This window comes from Corythoichthys intestinalis, chromosome 5 (genome assembly GCF_030265065.1).
Source record: "Corythoichthys intestinalis isolate RoL2023-P3 chromosome 5, ASM3026506v1, whole genome shotgun sequence".
NCBI classification, from domain to species: Eukaryota; Metazoa; Chordata; class Actinopteri; order Syngnathiformes; family Syngnathidae; genus Corythoichthys; species Corythoichthys intestinalis.
In genome coordinates this window covers 3144088-3159559 of record NC_080399.1, presented here as the reverse complement: position 1 = coordinate 3159559, position 15472 = coordinate 3144088, and the positions used below count along the sequence as shown (strand labels likewise).

The 15472-nt window shown below is 41.9% G+C and overlaps 1 protein-coding gene across 9 annotated transcripts in view; it reads right to left on the bottom strand.

Annotated features, from left to right (window-relative positions):
• shank3a (SH3 and multiple ankyrin repeat domains 3a) overlaps positions 1-15472 on the bottom strand; it is a 333038-nt gene that overhangs the window by 125629 nt on the left and 191937 nt on the right. For 7 of the 9 annotated variants that reach the window (XR_009063172.1, XM_057835980.1, XM_057835982.1 and 4 more), the window contains 2 exons: positions 14587-14768; positions 11144-11167 (listed from right to left, as the gene is read on the bottom strand). Coding sequence is in view for 8 of the 9 variants with exons in the window: in XM_057835980.1 (XP_057691963.1) it covers positions 11144-11167; positions 14587-14768 (206 nt within the window). In the remaining variant the exon portion in view is untranslated. The remainder of the gene's footprint in view (positions 1-11143; positions 11168-14586; positions 14769-15472) is intronic. The other 2 variants (XM_057835983.1, XM_057835984.1) reach the window with 1 other exon arrangement.

The window sequence follows — 15472 nt, the reverse complement described above, 5'->3', positions numbered from 1 at the left end:
CTTCTCAAATAGTGGGGCGCGCCCCCCCCCCAGGGGGGCGCAGAGCGATGCCAGAGGGGGCGCATGTGACCTCGGGGAACATGTTTTTTTTTTTTCCGTACTGGAATAAAGTGTACTTGCACATCCACTCAGTAGGTGGCAGTGGCGCTCTCATTTTCAGAGTGCGCGCAGTATTTTGAACTAAGGAAGAGCACTGAGCACACACAGACAACAGATATGAAGAGCAGTGTGCCACCGCCGTTTTCGAAAGCCGTTTTCCGATCGGACTCACTCACGCAGCGACCCACTGTCTTGTCCGGTTCTCACGTCGCCGCCCGAGAAGTGCTGTTTTCAGCTTGGGATCGTCACGACGACCGCCCTCACCTACGGTTCTACCTCGGCCGCCGTGAATGCGCTTTTTTCGTGCCGTTTGCCTTTTAGCTTTGACTTTTAATACAGTGGGTGATGATGAAAGACCACTGTTTACTATGTCTAAAAATAATTATAGCAGACAGCCAGAAGCCAAATCAATTAAGACGCCACTTAAAGACATTAGACCCCAATCTCATTGTTAAGCCGCTTGATTTTTTCAGTGAAAACGTGCCGAATATTGCCAACAATCGTCCTGCTTTGTCAGTGTTATATCAGTAAGCTAGTGAGCATTGTTAGCATGCTCATTGCAAAATAACTCCACACCATTGCAAAGGAGGTAAATACTGTGAGCAGCAAAAATAAGAACCGTCCTGTCCAAGGACACTTTTTTTTTTCTTTTATTCAGATTTGTTTTTTCGGTCAAATTTTTTGGCACATTGTCCTCATGAGTGAATGTTTCTAATCAATTTTAATTTATTATTATTTACTGATTTTATGACATTTTATTTTTCTGTATCAAATGGTCAAAAATGTACCTTGAGTGTATTTTTTAGTTTGGCTGTGATTTTTTTTTTTTTAAAATTCAGGCAAATTGATGCACGTCAAGTCTTCTCTGTTACAAACAAAACAATGTTAATAAAGTTATACTTTATTATAAGTTGATCTATGTTACTTTTTTTCTTTAATAGAAAAAAAGGACACAATGTTAGGCAGATGCGTATTTATAATAGTAATTTTATAGACAAACGATACTATTTACAGTGGCGGCAGAGAGTTTGGGAGGGCGCGAAACATTTACGTCTTCCTTGGGGGGGCGTGACAGAAAATAATTGAGAAGCACTGCTGTAAAGGAAGAATGTCCCCAAATGAATAGGAAATGGCTCAAAATCAACAGGAGGTCCCCTGTAAATGCCCTAAAATGAACAGGAATTGACCTATAAATGCCTGCAAGACTGGCTATGAATGCTCTGTTTTCAGTGCCACTGACGGCGCTAGACGTTATTGTATAGCGGAATAGACAATCCATTTGAAGGAAAATCACATCACGACATATAATGCAAACTCTGTGCCTCTCCTTTCAGGAAATGTGTTAGGACTGCCAGCACTATCGCCGTTAAACCATCTGGCTCTGTTATGCAACACTGGTCATCACACTGTGTGCCATTTGCGTCACCTTCGCCATCTCCGAGATGTAAACAGTTTAGAATTTGGCTGTCCGCGGATGTTATATTGGCTTGTATTGCGATGCTAAATTAAGCACTCACAGAGTTTAGCATCGTCAATGGCAGACAATGATATGACCCTTAAATGTTTTTTTAGTACAATTATATAGAACAGGGGTCTCAAACTTGCAACACAAGGGCCAATTGCGGCCCACACTTGATATCCAATTGTAGTATTAGTATTGCCCGCTCGTATTTTGTGATAGGCATTCAAAAAAAAAAAAAAAAACATAATTTTGAATAATAATAATAATAATGAATTAAATGAAATATCGATTTTTAGGGGGGGACAAAAATTATTTTTTTATAGTAACTAGAAACAGCAATTTGTGGAGAATTCAGTCTGGGGGGGCGTTTACATGGGGACTCTCCGAGAATACGAAAAATTTCAAATTTGCATTTGCGTCTCCATTGGAACAATCTCACAATTATGCATGAAAACGATGTAGTATTCATTCCGGGCCTTAGGGGGCAGTGCAGATCTACAGGGCGACAGAAAATGATGCACTACGACCCCACCAAGCTCCCTCAGCCCGGAAAAAAATATGCCCGCCCACTCAAAGCGATGTCATTATTCTTTTGTTCAGAAAGGCACAAAAATTGAAACGTTCAACATATTTAATTTAAAAATATTATCAAAACAGTCAATTAAAGCCGACATTCCGCCATATTTGCTGTTTTGAATGTTTAATAGCCCCGCTGCGCACGCCCAATGTGACGTGTACGAGTGCTGACGTTAACGGCGTGTTCTCGCGCCACAGGAGCCTTTGATATGCATGCCGAGGAAGCTCCCCCTCAACCCCCCGCAATTGGATTCTTCCACTTTGGAGGCAGGATTCAGAATTTTTCGTCTTCGCCGACACCATATGTACGCGAGGTGAGTCCGCTACTCAGTCATTGCGTCTTTGTGTCGCGGAGTCGCTATGTAAACTGCCCATGGGTCTTTACTGTGTGGAGATACAGATCTTAGCCCCGCCCAATAGAATGGACAAACATGCCCGTCAATGGCATTAAACAAAGTAAGTGCTATTAGAAATGAATGGAAAATTTGGACGTCCATGGTCATCAATGGCAGCACCCTCCATAAGTGTCAATGGAATTGGGGAAGTTCTGGGGACACTTGCTGTTGATACCTTGTCATTTCCTGTTGAATTGGGGACATTTTTTTTTTTTTGCCATTGAAAATGAATGGGAAAAAATTTGGACGTCCATGGCAGTCAATGGCATGGACTTACATAGGCGCCAATGTAATCCAAGTACATTATTATCAATATAATGGACAAACATGCCCGTCAATGGCATTAAACAAAGTAAATACCATTAGAAATGAATGGGAAATTTGGACATCCATGGCAGTCAATGGCAGCACCCTTCATAAGCGTCAATGGAATTGGGGACGTTTGGGGGACATGTCCTATTGATATCTGGTCATTTCCTGTTGATTTGGGGATTTTTTTTTCCCCATTGAAAATGAATGGGAAACATTTTGGACGTCAATTGCCGTCAATGGCATCGAGTTACATAGGCCTCAATGGAATCAGAGTACTTTAGCATCGATAGATCCGACATACATGGCTGTCAATGGCATCAATGCAATGTAAATTTCATTGGAAATTCCATTGAAAGTGAATGGGGAAATTTGAACGTTGCATTCCATTTAAAATGAATGGGAATGTTTTTGGCAAATTTCCGGTGAACCGTAATTTTTTTTCCCAAATTGTGAATAGAAATTTTATGCCCCTCAGCATTCCAGAATTTTTTATGTCCAAACTATGTGATTTAGTCAAAAATTGTAGGACTAGATACGGTTTGAAAATGTTTTTCCCAAATAATCGGCGCTTACGGGTGAACGGAAAATTTTTCAGGGTCGTTCGAAACGTCGTGTGAAAATTCCGGTCGTTGCGTTATTTGAAAAAAAAAAAAAAAAACCAGAATAACACTATATGGGTCTTTTTTCAAAGACCCAGATAATAAATCCATCCATCCATTGTCTACTGTCTAATCTGGTTTAATCTGGGGGCAGCAGCTTTAGCAGGGAAGCCTAGTCTTCCCTCTCCCCAAGCCTCTTCAACCAGCAAAAAAAAAAAAAACAGAATAACACTATATGGGTCTTTTTTCAAAGACCCAGATAATAAATCCATCCATCCATTGTCTATTGTCTAATCTGGTTTAATCTGGGGGCAGCAGCTTTAGCAGGGAAGCCTAGTCTTCCCTCTCCCCAAGCCTCTTCAACCAGCTCCTCCGGCGGGATCCCAAGGCGTTCCCAGCCCAGCCGAGAGACAGTCTCTCCAGCGTGTCCTGGGTAGTCCCCGCTGGTGGAACATGTCCAGAACACCTCTCCAGGGAGGCATACGAAACGGATGCCAGAGCAACCTCAAATGGCTTTTCTAAACACTGAGGAGTTGCAGCTCTATCCCTCCCGAATGACATAGCTTAAGGGAGAGCCCGGACATAATGCGGAGAAAACTCATTTCCGCCGCCTGTCTCCGGAATCTTGTTCTTTCGGTCACGATCCACAACTCTTGACCATAGTTGAGGTTTAGGAACATAGATTGACTGGTAAGTCGACAGCCTCGTCTTTTGTCTCTGCTCCTTCTTCACCGTTACGGATCGGTGCAGAGTCCGCATCACTGCAGACGCTGCACCGATCCGCCTGTCGATCTCCCGCTCCCTCCTACCCTCACTCATTAACAAGACCCCAAGATAGTTGAACTCCTCCATTAGGGCAAGATCTCTTCCCTGAACCGGAGACTCTACATCACCTTTTTCCATCTGAGGATCACAGACTCGGATTTGGAGGTACAGATCTTCATCCCTACGGGTTCACACTTGGCTGCGAACCGCTCCAATGAGAGTTGGAGGTCACGGCTTGATGAAGCCAACAGCACTTCATCATCTGCAAAAAGCAGGGATGCAATTCTAAGGACACCAAACAGTAACTCCTCAACCCTTCGACTGCGCCTAGAAATTCTGTCCATAAAAGTCATGAACAGAATCGGTGACAAAGGGCAACCTTGGCGGACACCAACCCTCACTGTGAAGGAATTCGACCTACTGCCGGCAATGCGGACTAATCTCTGACACTGGTCGTACAATGACAACAGCCCTCACCAAGGAGCTCGGTACCCCATACTCCTGAAGCACCACCCACAGGACTCCCAAAAGTACATGGTTGAACGCCTTCTCCAAATCCGCAAAACACATTTCGAATGGTTACGCTAACTCCCGTCCACACTCAAGAACCCTGCCGAGGATGTAAAGCTGGTCCACTGTTCCACGGCCGGGACAAAAACCACACTGCTCCTCCTGAATCAGATTCGACTTCCCGACAGACCCTCCTCTCCAGCACCCCTGAATAGACTTTACTGGGGAGGTTGAAGAGTGTGATCCCTCCATAAATTGAAGGAAATAGTATCCTTTCCCATATTTACTGTTTGACTATTTGTATTACTCTGACACACCCAATATAAAATAAATAGCATTTGAATTTGCAGCACCAAGACAACGGGCAGATAAGGGCATAACAACTACAGGATGCCTGCTGACTACGGAAGCCCAACACGTCCAACATGCAGGTGTTAACCAAGAAATCTACCGCCTATGTCTGGACTACCAAATCCCGCCAACAAATCTTCTGGGAGCCAACAATGGACAGTCCAGAACAATGCGGGACATCCTGTCTTGCCACAAGGAATGCCTGATAACAAGAAGACTCCACGGCTGAGAAATTGAACACACCTTTTGCATTCAGGCTGACAATATCTCCAACTCTGGATGCCTTGGAAACAGTGACACACGGAATCCTCTTCCCAATCTGCAACAGACAAATACTCGAAACAACACCCAAACACACCCTTCTTCCTGACCACAGTTCGCCTCACCAGAACCTTCAAAAGACTGAACTTTTTAGCTAGCGCTGTCTTTTCTCGGGAATCTTTTGTTGACCTGTGATTTGGTGAACCTGGATCCAGCGTTCCTCTTCGTCTGGGTCTGTTTGCTGTTTTTGCCTTTGAAGGAATTGCCCCCCCCCCCCGTCAAGCCGCGGAAACCGCGCCAGCCAAACGAAATGCTGTTCCGCTGGCACCGCTCCCGCAAGCCAACCGGTGGGGCCAAAATTCCGCGCGTTCACTCCTTTGTACTGACTCCATGTTCTAAAAGTTTGAAGAAGACACCGAAAAAGGTTGACAATTTATTCGTCGACAATGGTCAAAAACAAGGCAAAAACAGACGACGGAGAGGCAGTGTTGGATCCAAGGTCCGCAAAACAACGGACACATTGGAATGTTCCTGAGAAGCGACGGTTATCTAAATGTTCAGTTCTTTTTGAAAGCTGCGGTGGAGTGAGCTGGGCCGAAGGCGTGGCTGAGTGTTGTCTTGGGATCATCCCTCTGTGGCAGTTCAGGTTCGTGTGTCATCCTTCGTGGCTGGGACGTGGTTGCCACAGCGACCGATGCAGGTCTTGACGTCAAAGGCGCTCGCGCTATCAACTTGTTATCCTGGTTGGGCGGCCGATGCGACTTGTTTTAGGACAGAGCGCCCTGCTCTTTGTCCTGGAGTGCCCGGGAGAACTGATTGCAAGAGTTGGTGCGTCAATCTTGCTCATGATGCATTGGGCTTCAGTGATAAGATGGCATTGTGTATCTTTTATGCCCTCTATTCTGCTTCTTTTCATTAAACTATGGTGTAAGTGCTATTTATTTTATATTAGGTGTGTTAAGAGTAGAGATGCACGATAATATCGGTCACCGATAATTATCGGCCGATAATGGCAATTATGACGTCACACAGATAATCCAGATAAAACGAAATTCAACCGATAATGCAATCCGATAATTATATACTTGATTTAGCCTCCAAATGTGCGCAATCAACAGTTTTGTCCAATTCTGCTAGTTTTAAAGAGGTGTTTTTGCAGTGTAGTAATGTGATATATGTTAGGAATGGCTTACTTTTAAAGGCATTTTTGTGCAACTTGGGTGTTTACTCTCTAAGTAATTGTTGCCAAAAGCTTGCCATTGTTTAGATGTTGGAATTTACTACTTGTTCACATTTGATGTGGAAAAAAATAGCACTAAATTACATTTTTGCACTGTAAGATTTGATCTTTGTATACTTTAAAATTTTACATACATATTAGAATAGAATTATCGGCGTGACATTATCGGTTATCGGGTGGAAGGGGCAGGAAATTATCGGTTATCGATATCGGTTGAAAAATGTATTATCGTGCATCACTAGTTAAGAGTAAACATTCCCACAGTAAATATGAGAAATGATACTATTCCCTGATTGATTATATTACGTGTGTTAGAGTAATGCAAACAGTTATATGGTGTGTGCGAGAAAAGTAACTATTCCCTTCATCTTCCTGTCTGATTGCTGTTGACTTGGAATAAATTGTCAACTTGCTGATGGGGGAAAATATTACATGCCTTAACATTAGCACATTATGTATGATTGCCTCTGTGACCTAGCTGCCCGAACATTAGCACATTCACCCTGGGTCCCATAGTTAGAAGGGAATCTCACGAGATAACTTGTTTTGCACCATATTATTGTTTTATTATACGGCTGGGTCCCATAGTTACACGCCTTGGTCCCATAGCTAGAAGGGAATCTCACGACATAACTTGTTTTGCACCCATTATATTTACCATCTGTTGCAGCACAGCTCATTTGTCCCATGTGAAAAGCCCTTTTTCAAAAGGGCTGAACCAAAAGTAGGTTTAATGTTTGTCATTGGGCAGGGCCGCACCGCTCGGAGACGGAGGTTGGCCTCTCAGCCTCCGTGGGGCACGTCCCTACAAAAAAAACGGACATCTCCGGGCGACCCGCGAAGTCCGCCCGCGGGTCACGTACGGATCGCCTGGCTTTGGTTCTTCGCCACCTTACCGGAGCGCTGGCTCCCGCTCATTTGTCACGGTAAGCGATTTTCATTGCTAAGGAACACCTGGTTGGACTGTAATGGTAGCGCGGGGATTCTGGGGTTGACAAACTCAATCTAGCGTAATCGTTACCCTTGTTATGCTTGTTTTTGATACTTGTTTGCTTGCTTTTGTGGGATTGCAATCAATAAATCTAATTTATTCTGCAATTTCTAATCAATAAACATTGTCTATTTTGCAAAAGTGTGCCTGTGACTGATTCACCGCGAATCCGTAACTTTTCTTAAAACACTTGCGTTCGAAGTGTTTTTCCAGCTTTTGAAATTGAGTCAGTACAAGGGGTTAAAACTAAGGTGAATGTGCAGAGTTTGGCCTTTTGGCCGGTTGTTTGATTTGCGTTGGGATTGTGCTAGCGCGGTTTGGCTGGCGTGATTACGGCAATCTGGTTAAAAGTCAAATTCTAACAATTTAGAACACACCCTCCGGTCCCCCTTCTTAAATAGGGGGCGCACCACAACCCCGTTTGAATCAGTAAAAGAAGTGCAAATGAGACCATTACACCCTGATAAGCACACAAAAGAACCCATTAGGCACACGTAACCGCATAGCATATTTTAACAGTTTTCCGTGTGACAGCAAATACTTCCATACTACGCTTCCTGGCATGGCATGTGAAGGGAGTGTGAGTGATTTCAACCTGAGTGCAGCTACTACTCACTCTCTGTGAAGTGTTTTCATTAAGCTAATGTGGTAATGAACCACGGTGATGGATGCAATGTGGGCTAAAGCATAGCTTCTGGTGGAAATCCAGGAAAAGAAAGAAAGTCGCATGCATAAGAGGGAGCGAGGACAGGATATGTTTGAATCGGCATGCAAAGGATGGGCATTGGAGGACAAATTTGCAAAAATATAACGCAATAAAGAACAGCTATAGGACGGAATCACATCAAAGTATTAAAATATTGTGATATTTTCAGAAGTAGAGTCCACTTGAGTACAAAGGTCCATCAAATATACCGAGGTGGCTATTTGTTGCATGTGCCGGTTACAGTGTTGTCAGTAACCCTTTAGTTACTGTAATCTGATTACTTTTTTCAGTAACGAGTAATCATTTTTCTACACCAGTAATCTGATTAAAGTTAGTTTCCTTAGTGTCTCTGCGTTACTATTTTTTCATTGCCTCATAACGTATGTAGAATGAAGAATGTTGTAGTCATGTACGAAGAACATTTTGAATAGAAAATGCTAAAATAAAAGGTTCCTGGTACGTGCTTCCATGACAACCTCTTAGCCTGTTTTGGTCTCGCGTCACGTGTTGTGGGACTGAGGCGGATGGACATTCGCGCCGAGTGTTGAGACGTTGCGAGGGAATGTTGATCTGTGGATATCCATGAATGAAGGTGAGTATTTTTCCTTCATTCTGGAGGGTATCAGCAAAAGGTTGGACCCCCTACATGTGCGGCAGTTTCATAGCTTTGCCGTAGCAACGACGGGCAGTATTCGCTCCAAGTTGGCAAGCTTTGTTTACATCATATGCGTGTTGCACATTCATGCCGTGAGGTGATGTCTTTGTTTAGCGTAAAGCGCTTTGAGCGCCTTGAAAGGTGGAAAAGCGCTATATAAGTATAATACCATTTAGCATCTGTGGGATGTGTTGTACAGTGGGGAGAACAAGTATTTGATACACTGCCAATGGGTTTTCCCATTGACTGTGTATCAAATACTTGTTCTCCCCACTGTAAGTCCGACTGAGTGTAAAGTGCTTAGTTGCCGCCACGTTAAGTGGCCAAATTGACCGCGTGTGTGTTGAGAGGAGTACTTCCGGGTTGTGGACGTGCATCCGCGTCCGTCACCACCTTTGTGTTTATTGCACTGTGCAATCCACTTGTGTGTTGTTGATTATTGTGCCGTCAGTTTGCATTGTTTTACATTGGTACTGATATGGTGTTAACCGTAACCCGAAGTTCAGAAGTTTTGACATTAGGCTTAATCTTAGAGTTAGCGGTAGGGTTGTTCCGATCATGTTTTTTTGCTCCCGATCCGATCCCGATCGTTTTAGTTTGAGTATCTACCGATTCCGATATTTCCCAATCCGATTGCTTTTTTTTTTTTTTTTTTTGCTCCCGATTCAATTCCAATTATTCCTGATCATTTTTCCCGATCATATACATTTTGGCAATGCATTAAGAAAAAAATGACTAAAACTCGGACGAATATATACATTCAACATACAGTACATAAGTACTGTATTTGTTTATCATGACAATAAATCCTCAAGATGGCATTTACATTATTAACATTCTTTCTGTGAGAGGGTCCACGGATAGAAAGACTTGTAATTCTTAAAGGATAAATGCGACTTTGTATATTGTGACTAAATATTACCATCTAGTGTATTTGTTGAGCTTTCAGTAAACGATACTGTAGCCATTTAACTGTTCTGCCCAAATGCATGATGGGAAGTGCCACCATGACTGTGCGTAGCGGCACCAATTGATCTATCTTCTCTGCGTTGGGAAGTAACATAGGGTGTTAAGGAAAAGATCAACCACTACCGTTCCTCCCCACATTGCTTCCTACGATATTTTTAATTGTTGAGAGAGGGATTTTAAGGCTTTAGCCAATTGAAAAAAGGCTCCAAAGACTGCCAAAATTCTCTCTACTCATTTTACGCTGCCAGTTAGCTCTATATATAGGTAAAACGGCGCCATTATAGATTGAACGTGACAATGCGTGAGTGGGTTGTGCAGCGCATGTGTTAATTGCATTAAATATTTTAACGTAATTAATTTTTAAAAAAATTAATTACCACCGTTCATGCGATAAATTTGATAGCCGTACTTTAAGCCAAAACTAAAGACTCTGGATGAATGTTCCCCTTTAAATTCAATCATCGGAAAGTCAATTACATGTGATGACATTTTTCTGTCTTCTGTTGAGGCGGCAAAGGGAGAACAATGGGTAAAAAGTAACTGATATATTACTTTTAAAGTAACTTAGTTACTTTGATAATGAAGTCATCAGTGAAGTAACTAGATTACTTTTTTAGGCGTAATCAGTAATTAAATTACTTTTTCAAGTAATCTGTGACAACACTGGCCATACTGTGAGATAATAGTAATTGTCAACCTTGTATCTCAAATCGTATCGTATCGCGAAGTACCCGAACGTTCCCAGCCCTACTACAAAGTTATAGTATTTTCCCGCCGAGTGAAATTAAATCCCCCATCAAAACCGTGGTTAGATTTCTAACGCAATACAATGGTTAAAGGGAATGAGAGGAGCGCCTTGATTAGTGGTGAATGAGTCGGCGGTTCGAATCACATCTTCATACAAGAATTTGTACCTCTACTACTACACAGCGGGACAAAGTCGCCACCTTTTAAAGCTTCCAAAAGGTTACCTAAACTACTTAGAAATTCATATAATACCTCAGAACTGATTAAACCAAGACAAAGCCGCAACTGATAACATTTAAAACTGTTAGCAGGGTAAAATTCCGTTCCAACTAGTTCAGTCCAATACCAAAACACAACATCTAATTCCACAAAATTAATCATGGTTTTTTGCCGGCTCGCAGCGATTCAAACAGGGCAGGAGGTGTACTACACAGTGCACACAAAAGGGCAACAAGTGGAGGACAGCGACAAAGGTTGAAAAGAACATTTTGGCTTTTTTTTTTACCTTCTAAGTCATTACAGTCAAAGTCTTGAGTGAAGCATGGATGGAGACAAAAGCAGACACGCACACAAACACACGCAAACCGATGAAAAAGATGAGAAACGGCAGCTTTGAGGTTAACAGGAACAAAATAAATGTAGACATTTGAGCATGAGTGAATGAAGCAGAAATATACCAGATTTTTTCAGTGTATAAATCGCATCAGTCAAAAAAAATTTACAATCAGGAAGGGGGGGGGGGGGGGGGTTCAATATATTTTTTTAAATTTCATAATGGAGGTTTGGACAGCCTGATACATTTTATATTCACGTGAGCATTCCACTATTTACTCTCTATTTTTGTATCTTACTGTATTTACGTCCTACAAACAAAAATATTATTGATAATTTAATATTTAATCCCTTTACAAGACACTCATTTAATCACTATGGAATTCTTATTTTTTATTATTGGAAGTCAGAGTTTATCACCTCTGCTAGTCAGTTACATCTATGTTAGCAGAGGTTATGTATTGGGTCAAAGGTTACAGAGGTCAAAGAAATAATTCACGATAATCCAAGAATGGATAAAATGGATTATCATCGCACTGGCAGGATTTATTTGTAATATGAAACAGAAGAGGTGATTAAATTGTGGGGTCATGAGGTCAAAGGTCAGTTGTCACATAAGGAATTTGAGCAGCGGTTATGTATTGGGTCAAAGGTTACAGAGGTCAGAGAAGGAATTCATGATAATCCCTTTTATTCGATCTTGAGTTATCACACATGCAGGATTTATTTGTAATACGAAATGGAAGAGGTGATTAGTTTGTGGGGTCATGAGGTCAAAGGTCAGATCGGGATTTTTTTTTCCTTTTTTGATAACTCAAAAAACTAATGAAATGGATTATCATGGAACTTGCGGGATTTATTCTTAATCTGAAATGGAAGATGTGATTAAATTTTTGGGTCATGAGGTCAAAGGTCCTAAAGGTAACATAAGGAATTTTAGCAGAGGTTATGTATTGGGTCATAGGTTACAGAGGTCAGAGAAGGAATTTATGATAATTTAAGATCGAATAAAAGGGATTATCACGCTTGCAGGATTTATTTGTAATATGACAAAGAAGAGGTGATTAAATTGTGGGGTAATGAGGTCAAAGGTCCTAGAGGTCACTTAATTTTTTTTTTAGCAGAGGTTATGTATTAAGTCAAATAAAAAGAAGTGGTCAAAGAAGGAATTCATGAAAATCCCTTTCATTCAAACTTGAGATAACATCACACTTGCAGGATTTATTTGTAATATGAAATGGAAGAGCTGATTAAATGGTGGGGTAAAGAGGTCAAAGGTCCCATAAAGAATTTTAGCAAAGGTTATGTATTTGGTCAAAGATTACAGAGGTCAGAGAAGGAATTCATGATAATCGTTTTTATTTGATCTAACCGTAAGTTATCATCACGCTTTCAGTATTTATTTGTAATATGAAACGGAAGAGGTGATTAATATGTGGGGTCATGAGGTCAAAGGTCAGATCAGGAATTTTTGGGGATAACTCAAAAATGAATAAAAGGGATTATCATGGCACTTGCGGGGTTTATTTTTAAACTGAAACAAAAGAGGTGATTCAGTTATTGGGTCATGAGGTAAAAAGGTCCTAAAGGTAACATAAGGAATTTTAGCAGAGGTTATTAATTGGGTCATAGGTTACAGAGGTCAGAGAAGGAATTCATGATAACTCAAGATCGATTAAAAGGGATTATCACGCTTGCAGGATTTATTCCTGAAATATGACACAAAAGAGGTGGTTAAATTTTGGGGTAATGAGGTCAAAAGTCCTAGAGGTCACGCAAATGTTTTTAGCAGAGGTTATATTATGTAAGAAAAAGAAGTCAAAGAAGGATTCATGATGATCCCTTTCATTCAATCTTGAGATAACATCACACTTGGAGGATTGATTTGTGATATGAAATGAAAGAGGTGATTAAATTGTGGGGTCAGGAGGTCAAAGGTCCTAGAGGTCACATAAAGAATTTTAGCAGAGGTTATGTCTTGGGTCAAAGATTTCATAGCTCAGAGAAGGAATTCATGATAATCCTTTATATTCGATCTTAAGTTATCACGTTTTCAGAATTTATTTTTAATCTGAAAATGAAAGAGGTCATGAGGTCAAAGGTCGTAAAGGTAACATAAGGAATTTTAGCAGAGGTTATGTATTGGGTCATAGGTTACAGAGGTCAGAGAAGGAACTGCTGATAACTCAAGATCGAATAAAAGGGATTATCATGCGTGCAGGATTTATTTGAAATATGACACAGAAGAGGTGATTAAATTGTGGTGTAATTAGGTCAAAGGTCGTAGAAGTCACAATTTTTTTGCAGGGGTTTTGTATTAAGTCTAAGAAGAAGAAGAGGTCAAAGAAGGAATTCATGATAATCCCTTTTATTCGATTTTATGTTCTCATCACACTTGCAGGATTTATTTGTAATAAACGGAAAAGGTAATTAAATTGTGAATCATGAGGTCAAAGGTCCTCGAGGTCACAAAGAATTTTTGTAGAGGTATGAGATTTGCAATATGAAACGGCGATTAAATTTTGGGGTCATGAAGTCAAAGGCCCTAGAGGTCAGATCATGAATGTTTTGATAACACAAGAACGAATAAAGTGCTTGTCAAATTTAAGGGATGTTTGTAACATGAAATGGAAGAGGAAATTACATTTTGGGGTCATTTTTTTATTGGGGGGGGGGGGTAACTCAAGGATTTATAAAGGCGTTAAAATCAAACTTGCAGGATAAATTTGCAATATGAAACGGAGATTAAATTTTAGGGTCATGAGGTCAAAGGTCCTAGAGGTCAGATACGTATTTCTTGGATAACTCAAGGACGGATAAAGGGGTTATCAAATTTGAGAGACGTTTGTAACATGAAACTGATGAGCAGATTATATTTTGGGTTCATGAGGTCAAAGGTCAAAGAGTTCCGAATTTGGCTGTATAGGCGGATGTCTGCTCAGAGTCTGTTTATATTAATTTTTGAATTTTATTATTAACAGTCTATTTACTCCAACATTCATTCATAAAAAATATACAGATTAAAATTGCTATAAAATCAATAAGAAAAAAGTTTAAAAAGTATGATAATTAGTCCTATTAATCGTAGTTTTTATTAATTACTCAAAACTATTTCTTGCTCATGATTTAATGAAAGAATGTATTTTTAAAATCAAATTAAGAGTGCTTAGAAACTCAGAAATGATTAAAAAAGCTGTTCCATTCCACAAAAACTCCCAACAACAATCAACTCCCATGGCTGCCATTGACAGCGATAGACGTCTTATCCATTTGAAGCGGGAGTTTGGCAGCCAATGAACGTATTGGACGTCAACATACATTTCAAAATCACAACGCTTGAACGCTACAAAATTCGACATCCATCGCCGTCAACAGGTCACGTAACGGCAATCTTACCTTTGACCCTCTCTCCTCTATTGAGTTGTATCTCCCCCTCCCCCTGGGGCGTGTAGGGCTTGACGACAATGAAGGTGCGACCCGGGACGGCGCTGTAGAGTTTCCGCTTGGGCCCGCGGGCGCCGCTCAGCGCCGGCGGCGCGTGCTGAGGCGGGCTCGGGTCCCGCTGCACCGAGCCGGGGCTGTAAACAAACACATAGGTTACCGTGGTGATCCCCGGCAGCCGGTAACCAAAGCCCGCGGTCACGGACATGGCGGTCCGATTCATAAAAGATTTGCGTTGTTAAAAACGCCGTCAGTGTTCCAAGGGGGAGGATCCTCTGGCAAAAAAGCTAAACGGTCAGACGCCTTCCCGTCCCGTAGATCCCATCGGAATCCCCTCTTAGTCATCCCGAGTTGGCAGAAGGAGGGATCAGGCATGTCCGGCTAACGGGCGGGACGACGTATCCCGGCACCTACGGATCCGAGGGGGGAGCGCCGACTTCTCCTCAGAGACCCTAGCCCCCCTCCTCTCCTTCCAGCACATGCGCTCACTCACGTTCGGCTGTCGCGTCGCCCCCTCCCCTTTGATTCAACATGCTAGCCTTATATTCCATTCCGACATATTGCAAACACAGACTGTTGCTCCTCCTCCCATCCTTCCCCGGCGACCGTTCCGCCTCTCGGCATCTTCTCCTCACGAGCCTGGCGAACGCTGGCGGCGGCAGAGCTCCACCTATAGTCATTCATCCCCGCTTCGCCGCTACTACCCGAGCCACGTGCTCTCATCCTCCTCCCCCACCTGCTTCTTCTCTCAGACTCCAATAAATTCAATACCACACAGCATGTAAACACAATGGAGTCCAACTGCATCACAATCGACAACTATCAGGGTTTATTCTGGCTA